The sequence below is a fragment of the Daphnia pulicaria genome, chromosome 5 (genome assembly GCF_021234035.1).
Source record: "Daphnia pulicaria isolate SC F1-1A chromosome 5, SC_F0-13Bv2, whole genome shotgun sequence".
NCBI classification, from domain to species: domain Eukaryota; kingdom Metazoa; phylum Arthropoda; class Branchiopoda; order Diplostraca; family Daphniidae; genus Daphnia; species Daphnia pulicaria.
Genome location: NC_060917.1, coordinates 2302391 through 2321871, shown reverse-complemented (window position 1 = coordinate 2321871; position 19481 = coordinate 2302391). Strand labels below are relative to the sequence as shown.

Genomic DNA, 19481 nt, shown 5'->3' with positions numbered 1-19481 from the left:
AAAAAATTATCTTGAACCTGACGCTCTATTTAATGAATTGTTTATTTTGTTAGTGTTCCAGGATAAAAATGAGTTTTACATTTTATAAGGCCGATACATTTTTTCAACAATAATATTTACATATTACAGTTAATTGACATTTGTGGGGAAATGGGGGTTTAAGGAATGGAAGTTGGTGGAGATCATGGGGTTTGAGGAATAGAAGTGGTTACATAGGTAGGTATATAGATGTGATAGATAAAGATTTTATTTCTACCTTATTAAAACAAACCACTTCTTCTAGTCAATGAAAATCAATTGCCAACCTCACCCCTCAATCTCCTCCTCGCTGATTTCCCAATCGTGAAGGCATGTTTATTATTTGTTAAACGTAAAAATTCCCCGTATTACTATTTTTTCCTTCTCAACATACGGTTAACTTCATAGACGCAAATAGCAATTAGACAAAATACTGGATGTAACTTATGCAGCACAACACCAGCGATTCAACACCAAGGAACTTTTCTGTTCCTTTTCAACATATAAACGGTTAATTGCATAGACACAAATAACAATTAAAACTGGATGTAACTTTTGTGCACAACACCAGCAGTCCGGCACCAAGGAACAGCAACGGCATAACTCGATGCAAAAAATCTTTCACCAGTTTAGGCAGGCCATGTTGGACAGCAACATTACTGCTACCACAGATTAAGAGGGTAAAGACCACGAACGGCTATAAACCCCTTGAAGCTATGCTCGTCCTATGCCGTATGGTGGCGCGTCGAGCACACAAATCTAGAGCCATTATTTTTCCTCTTTCCCTACTGATTTGAGTCTTCACACACCGTAAGTTTATAATTAAACCATTAACATTTCAATAGTGATGTTTTGTGTAAATATAGCTTAGATATCCCCCATGTTGTGGGAATTTTTTTTAATTTCTATGTGATGTCTAGATACAATCTATAAATTCCTTTATTAAACCCCCTTTTTGCCCATTTTCAGGCCCAGGAAACAGCGTTTCAAGATTTTCTGAAATGGGCCTGAAAATCGTGAAACGCTGTTTCCTGGGCCTGAAAATGGGCAAAAAGGGGGTTTAATAAAGGAATTTATAGATTGTATCTAGACATCACATAGAAATTAAAAAAAATTCCCACAACATGGGGGATATCTAAGCTATATTTACACAAAACATCACTATTGAAATGTTAATGGTTTAATTATAAACTTACGGTGTGTGAAGACTCAAATCAGTAGGGAAAGAGGAAAAATAATGGCTCTAGATTTGTGTGCTCGACGCGCCACCATACGGCATAGGACGAGCATAGCTTCAAGCATTCCTCTCAGCCCTATCCCCGATCGTAGTCTTTACCCTCTTAGTCTGTGCTGCTACGTAAACATAAACCTATGACCAAAATGAAATTAATGTTTAATCAATGGAAATTTTGTATAAAATAAAAATCACTTCAAATGGAGTTCACCCAAATATTCTATGGCAACACTATCTGATAACTATAGTTTAAACAAAAATTTACATGAAACTAGATGACTCATTTAAGATTTCAACACAAATTCATTTGAAATTTGTAGTGCTCTGCAGCGAAACAAAAACATTCTTCTACAGTATCTGCCTATCTTGTTTAATAACCAATTCCCCTTAAACAATCCATAACTCAATTTACATATGATCGAAGGAAAGAGATTGACATGATGAAATCCCCAAATGTTAAAATTAAACAATGTAAGCAATTATAGTAGTCCAAGCATGATACTTCCCAAGTTAGAACTTATAATTGTTATCAAATTACCATTTCAAGGAGTCTTTTTGCAGTTCTATTAGATGTCCAACATTTCGGCAACCACAAAGCAGCATGATCCAGCGTCAACTCAGATATGGCTGATACCAGAAGACTTAAAGCATGGGACTCTCCCACACTCCAGGACAACATCAGCACCAAAGACTGCATGCAACAGCTCAATTTAATCACACCTTTCACTGGATGACTGCAGCCAATCCATGTGCACATTAGACTACAACAAAGAAGCGCAGACTTCACCTAACTACTGAAAAACAAAATCAAGTTCAAATTACCAATTCAAGAAGTTTTCCTGCAGTTACACTTGGGATAGCACCAGCTCGATAAACTGCACGCAGAAGCTGCAACTCAACCATGACTTGATCACACCTTTCACCAGCTGGCTGCAACAAAACCACATTAATGATACTACAGCCATGAAGCTCAGACTTTGTCGCATCTAAATTTCTGCAACAGTTTAGCAAAGGGATCTCCATCTCCAACCTGAAAATCAACTAATAAAAGTAAAACCTATTGCATTATTGCAGCGAGATTGATCAAAAAAGTTACATTACTAGCTCTGAAGTGTTTCTGCACGAGATGAGACTTACAGCCAGTGTTGCCTTGATCGAAATCAATTTTTGATCGAGATCAAACTCAAACTCAAAAATTGATCTTGCGATCAACTCATTTTACGATGAGTTTGATCGCGATCAAACTCAAAATTTTTGATCCAACTCAAACTCAATTTTGCAATCAACATTTCTGACTGCACGCCATCTACTGATAGGAAAAACAATTAAGTGCCAAGAAATAGACTAGTGAAAGTGTCAACTGTCAAGTCATTCGAGTGTCACCCGATCAAGGTTTTTTGAAAAGTAATTCAAATTAGTTTAATAAGTTTAGTAACCCTGTAATCATTACATTATCAATTTCGTAATTGAAGCAGTCTAAGAATTACTATGTCGGAGGCGGATGATGATGGCGATTTTGATGAGAATTCAGATCCAAACACGAGTCATGTTTCACAAAGGCGACAAAGCAATACTAGGTAACAATTTCTCATCTAACCATTAAATTATTTGTGTTTGATTTACTTTTTATTTGTATTTGTAGCACCAATTCTAATCCTGTAAAGAAATTAGCTATACCTGCTGAATTCTTCACATGTGTAGGAGACGTGCCTGGCAAAAATGCCAGTGTATATCGGTGTCTACATCCAGGCTGCGTCTGAAAAAAGAAAAAGGATGGTTCTGATAAACCACTTGTGGTGTATCATAATTCTCGACACAATGCAAAAAGGCATTTCTTGGTGGGTGTTATTTTCTTACATTACTTATTTACATATTTGCCTATCAGACTCGCACAATAACTTTTCATAACGACCTTCCAGAATCATGATACTAGTAACCAGCTTGGACATGCAAAGCTTTGGGAAGATGCTTTAAAACTACTAGATAATTCGACAACTCTCAACAACACAGCCACTTCAGTAAATGGACGTGTCATGATTTCACAAGAAGACCTTGATAGTTGGGTCTTGGTAATTAATTCATTGAATATAGACTGTAATGTATTTCTTTCATTAATGTAAATATTTCTTTTTAGAATTTCCTCATTGTTGACGTATTACCTATATATACCGTCGAGAAGCCGGGTTTCCAGCAACTAGTTCATAATCTAGCCCCGAATCTAGTTTTACACGGACGAAGTTTTTTTACAAAGAGACTGGAGACTTTATACAATGAAAGAAGGTTACAGCTAATTGATTGCCTTGGCGAATGTACAGATGCAGCAACGACCATTGATGCCTGGACTAGTAGAAGAAGATCGTATCTCGGGGAGACTATTCATTGGTTTGACCGTGAATCTTTAACACGAAGAAGTGCCTGTCTTGCCATACGACGGATAAAAGGGCGTCATACTTATGATGTTTTGACCACCATGATTGCAGATCTACACAAGGAATTTGAAGTTGTCGACAAACTGCGTGGGGCAACAACGGATAGTGGTTCTAATTTTTTAAAGGCGTTTCGGGAGAGTGGGGATACATCTCATGTCCCAAACTATGAAGAAGAAGAAGATTACTTGGAACAATCTGACGAAGAAGACATGTTATATTTGGATCTTGGGGAAATTCTGGACGCAAGAATCAGACAAGAAAATGTCTTTAACGCTGTGAATCCTACTCTACCTATGCACCGCAAATGTGCCTGTCATCTGTTGAGTCTAATAGCCAAGGCTGACATACTAAAGATTCCAGATCCCACATTTCAAGAATTGAGAAGTTCGACTTTACTTAAAGTTCAGCTGTTGCTGAATAAACAAACATCAAGCTCTCTGAATTCGGACATTATAAAGCAACACATTGGACAACTTTTCATTCAAAAGAACGAAACTAGATGGAACTCTGAATATTACGCTATACGCTGCATTGAACGATTACTGAGAAAGAAGAATAGTGCCATGAAGAGACTGTTTGATGAGCTACGTATCACTCCTTTCACCCCTAACGAGGAGCAATTCATGAAGGAATACACAAGAATAATGCGATACATCACTGATGCCTTAGACGTGTTGCAAGGCGAGAAGAATATCGGCTTGGGCTATCTACTTCCTACAATTGCTCTTTTAAAAAAAAAACTGGCTTTACTTCAAGACGATGCGTCAATTATTCATTGTCAATCCCTAATCACCGGACTGCTTGACGCTATCTCTGCTAGGTAATATTTGTTGAAGAGATTAAAACAGTTGAATAGATTAATAATATATTTTTACAATAATTCTAGATTTCAACACATGTTCTCAGACAATGAACTGCGTTTGTCCACCATTACCAATCCTTTTTTCAAATTTTCTTAGTTGGATAATGACGAAGACATTCGTCGCGCAAAAACTTTGCTCAAAGGAGAATTTACAAGGTTTCAAGGACAAAACGACTCTGAATCGTAAGTTATATAAAGACGCATCTGACGCAAATTCCATTTAATTAAAAATTCTTCGTTCGTTCTTTATAGCTCTGACGATGAAAGTGACGGGACCTCCTCTTCCATATCAGATCCAAGTCCGGAGAAGAGACAGAGACGGGCGAAGGATTTTTTTGCCTCAATAGCAAAAAGAAATGCTAAGACTGCAGAAATTGATGAAGTAGAGTCTTATTTGCAGATGTGTAAAACTTTGGAAGACTTGAAGAATTTTCCGACGATCATGAAAATGTACAAGTAAGTATCATCAATGACTATCTCTTTTTTATTGATATGATAATATAAAAAATACATGTAACATTTTTTTTTGTTCTTTAGACGATACAACGTCACACTACCATCATCAGTTGCAGTGGAGAGACTTTTCAGTCAAGGGGGACTAATTTTTACACCCAAAAGACTTCAGTTAACTGACAAGCACTTCGAAATGTTATTATTCCTAAAGGTCAATAACAACATGTCAAATAAGTGGTAAACTCAGACGAGTGAAAAATTCATTCACGTTTATTTTCTTGGTTCATTTCATGTTTAAATAAGAAAAGAAAATAAAACAGAAGTTTAAAGAATAAATTATTGTTTCTTGTTCGCTTTTGTCAATGAAATCTTGAATCTTGATGACAACATGTATTTTGGAAACATAGTATATTTTACTAGACTACCCTACCAGTGAAATTTCTTTTTCAATCTACTTCCCGCGTTTGTCGGTCAACTGGACGAGATATACGTGAGTTTGTTATATTGACCGCTAGATGGCGCAAATTGTGAGAAAAATGAGTTTGAGTTTGATTGCAAAAATTTTGATCGGGATCAAAATCAATCGTTTGAGTTTGATCGCAAGATCAACTCATCGTCTTTTGAGTTTAATCGCGATCAAACTCAAAAAATTGATCGGACGGCAAGACTGCTTACAGCTAACAATGGCCGACATTTCGACAAAATGAACAGCAGTTTCGACACGTCATCACATTTGGCCAAGTGAAATTATATGCCAGATTGCCTGTAAATTCAGACAGAGACGTCAAAGACTAATTAAATATAAGAAATTCAAACTAGCATTACCAATTACGTTTAATGGTTAAAAATGTAGATCGACACCAATCAACTTGGAAGACACTTTCAAGCATGTTTCAAGTCAGCGTCTCGGAAACAAATGGCAAATGCAAATATTTCTTCCTCACGATCACGAAGACTGGAAGACACTCGCGCCACCTGGCGGATGGGGGGACAATCCGTCGTTATGGCGAGAACTCCACCGACAATAGAAATTAGAACTATGGCACGCCAAAGGGTCACAGGTCCACAGATTGTTTTGTTTCAAATGTTGGCATCCACGGCCCTCTGTTGAGAATATTGACAACTTCATGAACCATCTCGCCATCTGATGAAAAGGCCGATGTAACCCTCACTCACCTCACAACCCGCAACCGTAAGAAAAAAAGTAGAATACAAGCCTTCGGGTATAAAAAAAATAATAATAATAAAAAATAACAGCACCTGCACCTCGATACTTTTATACAATTGAGAGTTTTATGAGAGTTGCTCCTCATTCATGATTTTGTATACAGTAGTTGGATTAGTTAAGCTTGAACAGCATTGAACACGTTAAGTCTAATTCTGTCATATATATTTATATGTAAATTTTTTGAAATATATTACATGATTTCTTATTTTATAGGAGGAATCAACATCATCGTTTATAAGAAAACTGTCAGATTGATTCTCTCGACATTGAAATGATTACGATCGGGGGATGACTCAGAGTCTGTGAACGAGGGCGAATGCGATGAGTAGAAATGTACAACAAATGGACGACATGGACGACGACGATAATCGGCACGAACCACTCGAAATGTCGCCGATGGGGTCAGGTTGTTGGTCCGGCGACGGAATAGCGGTCGTGATCAGAGATGAGAGTGAGCGTTGGACTCCAGGTGCTGGACTAGACAGTGACGAAGTTTGCCAGACGAGTCGGTACTGGACGGGGACCGTATTCCAAGCTTGAAGCCTATGCAAAATCCAATTCAGCCGGAATGATATATATGCTGGGGAGGGGATTCCATTTATTGGCAGAAATATTCCTTACCTGATGGCCATGACATTCAAGCCACTCGGCATGGCCAAAACCTGTTTGTCGCTGCTGCTGTCCGGGCAGAGGACGTTAATAACGGCGCCCAGTTGGCTGGGCCACTTGTCGTCGTAGTAGTGCATTGTCAAATTCCATTCCTGACAGTCCCCTGTTGTCACCGAAAATGAAAGAGTTGTCGATTAAATTCGCAGTGCAGACGCAAACTATACATACCTTGACCGGGCGTGTGGATGGTGGCCGTCCATAATTCCGTCGGTTTCACCGTGGCAATCCACAGACAGTCGGTGTGGTGGTATCCCTCGTTGGTCGATCGCTCCTTCATACCGAACATGGGCGACGAAATGGATCCTTTTTCATCATCATCAATTGAATAAGACAGTCAGCACAGACTCAAATATTTAGAATCAAGTCAAAAGAGAGACGGACCGGTGGGCGATTCCAGGAAAGTTTCCGACCCGCACTCGTGTCTAGTGGAGAAACGGTAGCTCAAATCCACCGCCAAATCTGGCTGGCCAAAGCTGAACTCGACGACGTGGTGATGGACGGAGAGACGGGTGTTGGACGATAAGCTCACGGGTAGAAAAGCCTTTTTTTTCGAAAAAAATCACAAAAGTGTATTGGAAGATTACACGTGCCCGTGCCGACGTGTTTCGCCCGTCTCGGCCTCGAGGGGATTATAAATCGTGTGTGCTGTATATACCTGGATATTTCCGCAGAGGCAAACGATGGAGCGGTTCGACATGGAGAGGACGATGTGGTCGACGCTGTTGGTGTCGTTGGCCCGGCAGTGGCATCCCTGTCGATCGCACTCGGTGTAACAGCGCCCGTCGTCCTTCATCTGACTGGCCGTCACCTGGGCAATATTGCGAGGATTACAACACGATCAAATCCGACAGTGAAATGGAGTAAATGTACGGTGAGCGTGACGGATCTCCTCTCGTCGGGATCGAAAGTTGAAGTGCAATTGAACGGGCCGACAACCGACCAAAAAATGGTCGAATCAAAGGAACTAGACAGACGGCCGTTGGGCGGGGTCACTTTCCCGTCAAAGAGGGCGTCGCATAGGGTTCCCGGAATTCGGAATCCTTCCAGCTCTGGATACAAGTGGGGGGAAAAAGAACAGTCTCTTGAATCTTTCAAGTTCAGCTCAGAAATTTAAAAAAACCTAAAATGAAATTAAGAATTTCAAATGGCAATATTACCGTTGAAATAGGCGAAAGCTCCTTCAATCACCTGGTCGGCTCCAGTGATGGGATCCATGCGGAATCGGATGGAGAGACTGGCGTTGTTGGACTGGATCAGGTACGGCTGATTGAATCTATAATAAACGACCGTCAGATATTACGTACAAATAAACTTTGCTTATTAATCGGATGAAACTTTTCGAGGGTTCATCACCGGGGTGAAAAAGTAACGATTGACATATTCAAACAGAGTTTCCAAAGAGATCAAAGTTAACGCGGGAGAATAATATTTTTTTAAATTTTCGCAATTGTATATAAAGAAAGGAAAGAAAAATGAACCTGGTGTAAGAATTCCTGGACTTTTTCCAAGCCGGGCTGCAGATCTTTTGTCGCGGGGATGATGAACTCCATCTGACGTCAAGGGCCCCTTCGTGGATTTCCATAAAGGAAGTACAATCCGACCCGCTGGGCGTCCAGCAGGATGTTGTTGGATATTAATAATATAAGATCGGCTCACATGGATATGTAATAAGTTGACTATTATGTCTAGTGCTGTAGTAGTTTCACAAGACTGCCAAACTTTTTCTTTGGCCAGTCTCCGCTCTATATCTCCATCAAGTAGAGACGTGTATACTGTATAGCAGAGATAGACGCAGCACTGAGTGTTTGATGAACAAAACAGCCACCCACCCACCCAAAACTTATTGCCCACCGACTCCCGCAGCAGTTGTATTATTTGCTGCGCTGGTCGGGTACTATACAGCTTTTGCTGGGTAAAGAGAGAAATGTTAAAATGCGGAAGCGGCTTATATTATACCAGCAGCAGCAGTAAAGTCCATCTCTCTCGTTCCCCACTTTAAGACTATGGTTCTATATAGTGTACGTACGTGATGTTGAACGTCAGCAAATTGATTTGGACGCTCTGGCCCGGTTGAACGGGGAACGTGAAGGAGCAAGGAGCCGGCCAAACTCGCCAGGCCGTGCTGGACGTGCTGAAGAAACCCGACCAGCGATTCATCATCGTTTCTCCGCCACCGCTGCCTCCTCCTGCACCGCTGGCGTTGGCCCGGATCACGTAGTCGCAAACAGCGTGAGCCTGTCGCTCCACAGCCCGGAAAGCCCCGCCTATGGAGAGACAACAAAAGTGCTGCTGAGGTAATACCGCACGGGATCAAACGCGGGAGAAAGGCGACAGACAATCTTTAGACAGCCAGTCAAGCGGCCAGTTTTTATATGGCGACGGCCAAACTTTATTCTTAGAGAGAGAGAGATCCTTCAATAGGGGAGAGAGAATCGTGCCGGTTCTTGGATTTTCCGGATCAAATGAATTGACGGAATCGTCGCGTGATAGGATTGACGCGATTTATACGACCGTGAATTATATACACTGGCAGACACTTTTTTTTTCTTCCTATTCGCATGTATGAAACCGTGAACAGTTAAAGTGGAGAGTTTGGCGAAAAAATCCAGACGCAAGCCCAGTGCTGGGTGGGTGTTTCTATTGTTGCTGGGCAGGCGCATACGACCCAATATATCCAATGCTGTTGCTGCTACTGCAGTTGTGGATTCGGCCAACTTCAATTATAGCCGGAACCCTATCTCTTCTTCCGTCGTATTAAAGCCTCGCCACTGCTGTGTGTGTGTGTTATTATACTATTATAGCGTAAAATGTTTTGTGCCTGTGATATCTATATCTGCGCTGGTATAATTCATTTCAAAAGTATATGGGCGGGGAGGTGGCTCATTATTGCGGCGCAGAGGCACAAGAAGCTTAGCGAGAGAATCTAAGCTTCGCTCTCTCTCCCTTGATGATGGTCAAACTTTGCCATGCGATAATAAGCGCCAGCAGAGTCTCAGCACAGGTCCCCGGCCACATCGCCAGGGCTATACACAACTATTATAATAATATGTGCACTACATACTATATACTGTAGAGCTAGACACCCCGTTCTAATTAGTTAGTCGCTTTTAGCAGCAAAATTTTCGTTGCAGGAAATTTTGAAGCTTCTCCCATTCCCACCAAGTTTCTCGCATACAAGAGTCACAAAGTTTTACTTGGAATGGCTGGCGCTGGCTGCTGCTGCTGAAGAGCCGGAGGATTTTTCGAGTTGCCACGGACGTGCGGCTGAGGCTGGCCGTCCATTTCGTGGAAAGTTAACTGGGCCAGGAATCCGTTGAACACGTAGGGCGGCAGTAGAACGCCCGAGCTATGATCACCACCCAGTTGGAAACGTGTAAAATGTTAGAATGTGTCAAACCAACCGTCTAATTTAGAAAAAAAAATTAAAAAAATCCTCACGTGAATTCAACGATGACGTCGGGACCAAAAGTCACGAGCTGGACCGTCTCCTGTCCGCAGAGAGTCGAGTGGAGTCGGCCGTTAATCAGGACGCGAATAAAGTCGGTCACGCAGCGTCTGTGTCAAACAGCAAATTGGCGTAATCATTGAGGCGTATAATTATAATCGTAACGAACTACATAAGATCTTTTTGGTATAATATTTACTGGGCGGGTAATTGAACCGAAGTGAAGTGAAGCGTCAGCGGCTGGAACGGCGACTGCAGAGCGACGTGGTATCGGCACGTCCGGTTGGGTGGGTAAAGTCCAGGGTAACCTGGACTGGCCATCCGACAAGTGTTGTTGTAGCGACCCTCCTTCAGGCAATCCGACTGCTGGTAGTGCCAATCGCAAACTGTTTTTTCCCCCCGACGACGACGACGACGACACGAAATGAATTAATGAAGCGCACACACGTCCATTATTATTATGACATTTCCTTCAGTATTAAAATGATGCATACACAGAATGGCTATATGGCTCTCTCTCTCTCGTCTCTCGCTGCGTAGATGGAGAGTCAATTGATTTAGACGGTTGCCGGGTTGCAACTTGGTCAATAAGCAAATGAGGTACGGAGAAGAGCAAAGGGGATAGCGAAAACGACTAGCCATTTCTAATGTGTACACACAGACACACACGTATAGGAAATTACCTGAACCGTGAACGGGCGTCCCTCCGATTGTTTGCACGCCCAACGGAGCGGAATGCCCAATGGGCGTGAAACTGAAATGAGCCAACAGTTTGCCGCGTCTCGTCTTCTCCCCCGACCTGCCAAATGCGACACGCGCCAAATTTCCAAAATGATATTATCAACGTCCCGTTAGAGAGCAGATGCTGTGTCACACAAGTCAACAGATCACAACAATTGATGCAATCCATCAATCACCAACAGCATCAGCAGATGATAATGTCGACGGAAATGAGAAACGCTCCGACGTCATCTGACAATTATTCACGTGGGGGGGTAGAAGTTGGCGTGGGCGGCCCATGAATAATGAGGTCCTACTCACTTGAGCACAAGTGTGGCCGGCGAAATGTCGTCGTCGGAGAAGAGGAGGGCCGGCGGTGAGTAGCGCTCGTTAGCCCCGCACAAAGTCCACGAATGCTGGTGCAGGTTGGGCGGCGGCGGTTGCTGCTGGACAGAACCGGAAATGGCGCTTTCAATACTACTACCACCACTGCTACTACTTCCGCTGGTAATCCATTCCAATTGGCCGCCCGTGCACCTGCAGTAACGGAAATATTTAGCGCTTCATCCAGAAATAGAGAAAGAGAGAGAAATGATTTGGATCAATTTTACTTGGATTGGTTGAGGTGGCCAGTGTCGACGAGCCGGTAGATTTGCAACTCGATGCGGTAGCCGGGCTCGGGCAGGAGCCGGTACCAGCAGTGCTGATGTTCGTGCAGTTCCAGCGATTTAATCTGACCGTATCGGAGACGTGAAGTCGAGTACAACTGGCGGGCATCCAGAGTGACGTTGCACACTGCGAAAATAAGCGAAAGAATAAGAAGATGATGGCCGAAGAAGATTTACGGGTCGCCAAAAGGGATGGCCATAATAATAATAAAAAGAGAAAGAAGTCAGAAACAATAAATCCACGTCAGACATCATCATCATCATCAGAAGCTTAGAGAGAGAGAGAGACACGGGAGGCAAAAATCGGTTATGGGATGATGGATGGCGTCTAATGAGAATCGATTGCGCCAGCAGAGATAAGGCGACCTCGATTCCCCAGTTGGGCCTTTTTTGCGCATCAAAACAACAAACAACATCGCCCCTCTTCTTTTATTATTATTATTATGGATATTATATAGAGATATCCGCGCGATAGATCTTGTACTATCTGCGCAGTATTTTATGATGTGACTTTTCGGCGTCTATATACAGTATAGAGTCGGTCGGACGGCTAAATATTGATCAATAATTCAAAGGCAAGAGCCAACGCAATACAAGTGCACGGGGCTATAGAAGCCGACACGAACGGGCAGCACACAATGACATTTTTGTTCCCTTTTTGACCTCCCCACGGACCTTCAATCGCCATTTGAACAACCCCAGTAGAGAAAGAGAGAATAAGAACTACTATGTGTGGGTGAAACAGATTCGTTTTAAACGCCCGATGACGGGCTGTCTGACGGCCAAATGTGAAATCGATAGACTTTTGATGGTCTTATTATATTTTGATAGAAAATGTTTTCTGTCAAAATTGTCCACAATCATATCCCCCTGGACAATAAAACTGATAAAACTCGTGGGCTCGTTTCTTCTGGTGCCAATGAAGGGAATTATAATATCAGCCGCCGCCGATCAATAGTCGACGCGACGGCCCTGCTGGGAGAGGGGGAGACAATTCGTCGCACATTTCCCAGAAGAATAAGACAAACAACAATCGAAAAATATAGAAAGAAGATAGAAGAAGAGGCTCTCTCAACACTTTCGAGTGACACGTTGTTTGCTCTCCTAATATTCCATCGGCGAGAGAATAAAGAAAACAAAAAGAAAGAAAACAATCCTCGTCAAAACTCTTCAACAAAACCAACAACAGCAGCAGCAGCTGCTTTTTATTCCGCCGGAATTTCATGGGAAAAACAAGGAGCACCCAGCCGCAAGGCAGCAGCCATTTTTATTAGATTTTTTATTTTTTGATTTATTCAACTATATTAACGTAATATGCGAGTTTGTTTATTATTATTCGCTTGTCAAGCGATTCACACAACGACATAGGAAATAAACGTCTGGCAAAAATCAAGAGACGTGCTTATTCGGCTGCTGTGTTGTGTATAGACTCTGTGTGTGTGTTCGGTCGTGATTCAATCAGCGGCTGACGCCCAACAACAACAACAACCACATCCAAACAACAAATGATGAATAGCGGCCGGAGCCATTTGGCATCAGTCATTTTGCTTGACTGGCACTTTCTTCCTTATTTTCCCGACCGACAGCATTGGAAGAAAAGGGAGGAAGATGATACTAAACCCTGTTCACGTCCGCAACTTTTTCCCAATCAGTCACTCACATCCCCATCGATTATTTCCCCCTTTTCTTCTTCTTCTTCTTTTAGAATTTCAACGCTGTTTTTTCCCATATTCTCCTATATGCCCTGGGAACGGAATTCAATAAGCCCGGGGCTTTTTAGATTCTTTTGTCAACGTTATTTTTTCTTTAAAAAAGAAAAAAGAAAAAGAATGACAATACGACACGGCAGTTACACGTTTCCATCGTTACGCAGCCGTTGAGCATTCCTCAGTATAGTCCCGGCCCTGCACACATTTCAATCGTTCGGCTCTTAAGGAAAATGCTCATCCCCCTACCAAAAAATACTCAAATTGAAAAATAGAGAAAATTTGAAAACTGGAAGAAGAAACAAATTGAAACGCAAAGTTGATGTACCAACATGCAAAATGAAACTCGCTATACATGGCGTGTTGACTACATCCGCACACACGATCGTATTATACTCTGCCGTCCAAAGTTTCTTATATTTTCCCCATATAATAATAAAAAAAACGAGTTTGACACATTTATTTGGTTCGACATCGCCATTGATGTTCAAACAGCATCCGGCCATTTATATGTTGTTGTTGTTCATATTGTGATGGCTCCCCCTTCATCAACGAGCGTTGCCGCTTTTATATTCTCTCAACGACGACGACAGAGTGAAGAATGTCGTGCAATATAGTCGATAGGAAAGTCAAGAGTCGGCAAACATGAGAAGGAAAACTATATAACGCAGAGCAGGGTATAAGGGGATCGACGAGAGGACAAGTTGTTTGTGCAGACTAGACACAATCCGCTTCCGTGCAGTGCCATGCCGTGCTCTGTGTGATGACAAGGGAATAATATTGATGATCAACTTTTCCTCCAGCTGGCAAAAGATGAAGCGCAATTGACGAGCATATCTCCAGCTCTACTACCTCGCCCGTCAAGGCTATTTGAATCAATTAAACCATCGATCGTGACGCATTTTGGGTCAGCTGTGCTGGAACGCGCGGGCCGGCTTTCTCATCTAACCGGCCCCGGTGTCACGTCCAGCATAGCAGCGACTACGCCTTTGCGACCCCAACGCCAGCCGTCGACTCTTCTAATAGTTGTTTGTGTTGAGACATTTTTTGAATTATTAATTTCGACGTGACCAAACGAAACTGGCCAATCAACGTCACGCCGGGAGTCGGTCGCGGGAGTTTTTCGTCACCCACACGTACATACCCAAAAGTCCGCCGGTTGGTTTACATCTAATGATGACGTCCGACTGGAGATCAGGAAGAAAATAAGCCCCCCAGCGCTGTTCTAAATACCGACGAGACAGATAATGAGACAGCACAGAGGTAAGCTGCCGGGCAGGATTTTCCAGCTTTTTTCTTTTATTTTCTGATCAAGACATTTGCCCTTCACCCCCGGTGGAATATAAAAGAATCTGATGACATCAACGACCCCCTTACAAGCTCAGCAAGGAGAGAGGATAAAACCTCGTTCGTTCGTCGCATCCGTCGCATCCGTCGTAGGAATGACATCCGTTTCCTGGTTCGGTGCTGGCGGTGGCGAGGGACGAACGCGAGTTTCTCTCTTTCTAAATCTGACATTCGCTCAAAAAGTGATTTGCTGGGCGCTGAGTTTACACGGTGGAACATGACTGATTGCGTCATTTAGTCAAATGATGTACGGCGAGGAGCAGTGTACAGCATCGGCTGCTAGCAACCAGTGTGCGTCGCAGATGAGAGCGAAGCCCTGCCCATACACACACACACTGTAAATAACTCCCGGGAAATGTTGGATGAAAAGGCCAAAAATTATTACGAGACTCACTATACCATTATTTGGCTGCTGCCTTACGTCGGGATCTCTCAATTGATTCGAAAAATATTTCCGCCAGCGTTTGCTGTTGTATAAATAATACGCGGAGGAAAATAAAAAAATAGAGAAAAAGAGTCGCAATGTACATATAGGCTACAACAGAGAAACGTTAACTTATGAAATTGCATCTTTTTTGGGGGCGGGCGGGCTAAACTAGAAGCTCTCGGCTGTTCCTGGGCAACGTGACATACAAGTTGCCGGGGAATTGCTACGCCTGTTAGGATGATTGAGACAGACTTCTATAGATCGTATGTCATCCAAAACAGGAGCCAATCCGATTTTGGCAAAAGAAGAAGGAAAATTGGAAATGCGAGAGGCTGCTGGCCCTGGCCAGCTAAAAAGAATAATACAAAATAAAGGTGTCTGTCGTGCCAGCTCTACTTTTGTGCTGTGTTGTCCCGGTCAAATGAATGGGGACAACAATGCGGTTTGTCGTGCTAGACGAGAGACGCTCCTAACGGCTATATTAGGAGCCTCCTTTTCTTTGGATCGATACGCGGTTAATTGGTTAACTCGATGAGTGGTTGACTTACTCTGGTCGCATTGTTGCTCCAGTCCACACTGGGCGCAGCGGTACGGGACCTTGGGACCGCATTGACAGGCTCCTGCGTGGGCACAGCAGGCGCACGTCTTCATGTTCTTGTTGGCTCCTCCTTTGGCTCCTTGCGACTGCATGTGGTGATCCTGGCTGGAACAGGCGCACCCGCTGCTCGTCTTGGTCCACATGTCCACTTCACCTTTTCATCAATCGTTGGGCAATTTTTAAAAACAAAAAGACAAATCAGCAATCAACTAAAAGCGAATTCAATCAACAGCGATAATAAATAAATCACAGGCGACAGGAAGATATGGTTAATCATAATTGATCGTATAGTTTCTGGCCAAATCGAGTGTTTCCTCTTGGTTGACAAACTCTTCATTTGTAACAATTAAACCCCCCCCCCCCCCCAAACAAAAAAGGAAAAGATAAAAATAACTTTTTACAACAACTTAACTAGACGGTAGACACACACACACAAAAGAGTTTGATAATGGAGTCAAAAATCGATTGTTGGTGATTTGATTTTTTCTCCTGGCGTATAAATTCGTTCATCTGTGAACGTGTCTGGCTCTATATTTTTCAGGAGAGACTTTGTGTGTGTGTGAGTTAGTCTTTTATATCATTGTTGCGCTGACGATTGTCATTATTACTTCCGCCCTCCTGTGTGTATATGTAGTGGCCCCGCTGGCCTTTGTGTGTCTTCAGCGACGGGCAGAAGAATAACAAGAAGAAGAAAGAAGTCGACAAACAATGGGCCAACAGAAGAGAGAGCCCGCAGTTATTCTTCCAGCATTTTTCTCTCGACAAAAGAAAATGTCATCACTTATCAAAATACAATGGCGCCCCCCAGTGAACACAAGTCCATTTTTATATCTCTTTTCTTTTTTTAAAAAAATATTTTTAAGTCTATTTTCTTCAATATTTCTTTTAAAAAAAGATGAAACTTACTGCGCGCTGTGACTCCGATGGTGGTCCAGACGAGATGGCCGGAATCGACGAAATCGCCGGATGCTGCTGTGCTCATTACCAGGCAATTGGCAATCAGCACGGCCAACGACAAGAAGATGACCATTTTCACTTTGAATGGCAGTAAAAGTTTCACATTAGTCGACATCCCAGGAACAGCAACTCGGCCGGATGATCCCATGTTGCCCGGCACACAGCAGTTGTTGTTGGCCACTTTCACCTTCACAGATTGTGTGTCACCTTTTTATTTAACAGCGACACAACAAGTTTACATCTATTGATTAGCTGCTGCTGCTAGGCCGCACTGCACTCTATTTAACTTATTCCGGCGTGTTGTTTGTCCGAGGCCTGCACTGGACGTACACCGTGACCTTCTCATCTAATTCTTCTTCTTCTTCAGTTGATTCCGCACGCTGGTTTACCGCTTCAACTGATGGTCTTTGGCTTGGACTTCCCATCCGGTGTGCACAGCAGCTCAACTGGCGGACGTCTGTCGTGCTGCACAGTCACAACACGAGTGAGCGATCGTTCTCCTTGGTTCTTTTTCACGTCCAATTGTTTTTATTCCTTCCCTCTGTCGTTTTCAATAGTTTAAAAGAGAGGCTGTTGGCTGGTGGCACTGGCTGGCCCTGGCTGCTGCTGTTGAACCGCCACTATACCCGCCATCCGGTCGTTTGTCACGCGAAAGGCTCCTCCTCCTTAACTCCTGCCTTCCGGAATTGGACTCGACTGTTTCCTGTTTTTCTTCTTTTTCTTGTTCTTTTAGTGGTTGCTCACCTTCTTCCACTCGACTGCGCTGCCCGGGAATAAATCGACGGCCGTCGTTTTTCCCGCTGTCGTGCAGCACAGCACTTGTCTTCTGGCGCAGTCGCCCTGCACAGCACAAAAAGTGGAGAGAGAGAGACAAAATCATCAAACATATTTTCCCAGGCTAATATGCGATTGTGTTTGTGTGTCGGAGACGGAAAGGGAATGCCATTTGGCTTCCGTGCACACTGCAAACATTAAATAATAAAAATATTCGATTGTCTCCTCTCCTTCAGACTTGGGGAAGTGTCTGACATTTTTCGAGACGTCCCAGCATTTATTTATTTGGGTTCCATCCACGCCGAGTCTGAAGTGGGTGGGCGTGTTTCGTTTATTTGCACAACGGGAGGAAAGGAGAGATATAATTCTCTAGGGGGTTGGAGAGGACGGGAGAGAAACCGTGAACGACTATACATTCAGATTCAGTCAAAAAGGAAAAAAACAAACAAACAAAATCGATTGAAAAGTGGCAAAACAAATCAAACATATTTATCCCTTTTTTTCTTTTCTTTCTTTCAACAAAACACATAAAATACATAAAAGAAAAGAAAATTTGCATAGATCACGCAATTCTTCCGATCCATTTTGGAAAATATTTCAAATCGCCCCCGGTATGTATTTATACATCAAATAGCTTAACTCAAAACCGATTACGTTTCGAATTGAATTTCGGTCGAGAGTGACGAACGCAAAAGCTCTATAAGTTTTTACCGGGGTAAAAGTGCTTGCTGGCCTTTATTTATTTATTTTTTAAAAAATTCTGTATATAATCCGATAATGTCTCGCTATTTAAACCTAAATGGAGGCCATATACATTAGCCCCTCCGTTTAGTTATGATGGGCCTCTGTCGTATCTATAAAAGACAAGAAGGCGGAGTGACTGGAATTTCATGACATGCAAATGATGTATAGCGGACAAGGCGATAACGGCCGTTCAGGATCTCCTAACACGAACGGCCGACAACTAAACCATCGAGTTCATCCCAAAGCTCACCGCTCTGACACGACAGACATATTAAAATTCACATATTATCCTATAACAAAAATTCACCTTTAACTTTAATCCTTGTCGTTTAAATAAATAGCTATAGCTGTATACACTATAATAAAACGGAAATCAATGATATTGATCTTGAACGAACGACGGGCAATTTGTTTGAGGTTGCAAAAAAATCCTGGGTGCGGTCTGCAGGCAACTGCCAGCCCATCAAAAAAAGGAAGAAGAAGAAGAAAGAAATCGATCGACGATCCTGCGATCCTGCTGGGATCTATCCTCTAATAGTTCCGACCTATATATAGACTCGCGCGCTACTTATATTATAAATATATTACTGGCGACGTCTATAGATTGTTTCTTCTTCTTCTTTCTACTCGGCAACAGCCAAAACCCGAGGACGAAAAATAAAAAATAAAATAGCGAAAATATTCCGGGGTTCGTAATCGAATCCTGTAAATGACTCTAATTACCGTTATAGAATATGCCCCAGCACTGAAGCCATTATTATAAATGCCGAATATACATAATCAAGCGCGTATATATGATGCAGCTCTAATGTTTCAGAACTCGGCTCTTTTACACACAGCGACATCGCTCAATAATTGAATAGACTCAAATGTCTTGTCTCTTTTCTAAAAATCTAATAAATAGAAAAAAGAAGATTTCAATCGATAAATCAATAATTTGATAGATAGATGTATATTTCTTGCTCCTGTATATAGTCGGCAGTGGGGCCGGGGTTATATAATAGACGTGATTAGCATTACATCTAGACGAGCTTTTCTCGTGATGAGCTGCCGCATCTCCCAGCGGCACACTCCGCCATCGATGGATCACTTTGCTTTTTTCCTCCGCTGCTGTGCTGTGCTGTGCCATATATAATATCTATCTAATAGCCGACGGCGGGTCTCTCTACATATACAAACGACGTACATATATACACTGCTTC

The 19481-nt window shown here is 42.6% G+C and overlaps 2 protein-coding genes and 1 long non-coding RNA gene across 3 annotated transcripts; 1 reads left to right on the top strand and 2 right to left on the bottom strand.

Moving 5' to 3' along the window:
- Window positions 1–85: 85 nt before the first annotated feature.
- Window positions 86–2381, bottom strand: LOC124341405. Its single transcript, XM_046794503.1, has 5 exons — window positions 2349–2381; window positions 2075–2282; window positions 1791–1943; window positions 1376–1387; window positions 86–684 (listed from the first exon to the last, which is right to left on the bottom strand). Coding segments are annotated over exons 1-5 (420 nt in total). The 5' UTR covers window positions 2351–2381; the 3' UTR covers window positions 86–639.
- A 3987-nt stretch (window positions 2382–6368) lies between these two features.
- LOC124340849 lies at window positions 6369–17376 on the bottom strand. Its single transcript, XM_046793585.1, has 17 exons — window positions 16711–17376; window positions 15755–15958; window positions 11670–11853; window positions 11380–11595; window positions 11022–11137; window positions 10538–10724; window positions 10332–10448; window positions 10088–10239; window positions 8920–9157; window positions 8372–8497; window positions 8051–8166; window positions 7764–7942; window positions 7549–7701; window positions 7275–7434; window positions 7062–7196; window positions 6846–6996; window positions 6369–6767 (listed from the first exon to the last, which is right to left on the bottom strand). Exons 1-17 carry the CDS (start codon window positions 16907–16909, stop codon window positions 6518–6520), a joined length of 2883 nt encoding a protein of 960 aa, XP_046649541.1. The 5' UTR covers window positions 16910–17376; the 3' UTR covers window positions 6369–6517.
- LOC124341620 lies at window positions 17155–18281 on the top strand. Its single transcript, XR_006918541.1, has 2 exons — window positions 17155–17245; window positions 17319–18281. It is a non-coding gene; the product is annotated as an uncharacterized LOC124341620 (long non-coding RNA).
- The last annotated feature ends 1200 nt before the right edge of the window (window positions 18282–19481 follow it).

Bases quoted from the DNA above. Each gene is read 5' to 3' on its own strand.
- LOC124341405 (XM_046794503.1), bottom strand. The intron at 1,944-2,074 runs GTAATTTGAACT...TGTTGCATGCAG, and splicing joins CAGGAAAACTTCTTGAATTG to TCTTTGGTGCTGATGTTGTC.
- LOC124340849 (XM_046793585.1), bottom strand. From the start codon at position 16,909: ATGGGATCATCCGGCCGAGTTGCTGTTCCTGGGATGTCGACTAATGTG. The intron at 7,702-7,763 runs GTACATTTACTC...AATATTGCCCAG, and splicing joins GGAGATCCGTCACGCTCACC to GTGACGGCCAGTCAGATGAA. The intron at 6,997-7,061 runs GTATGTATAGTT...CGGTGACAACAG, and splicing joins CATCCACACGCCCGGTCAAG to GGGACTGTCAGGAATGGAAT.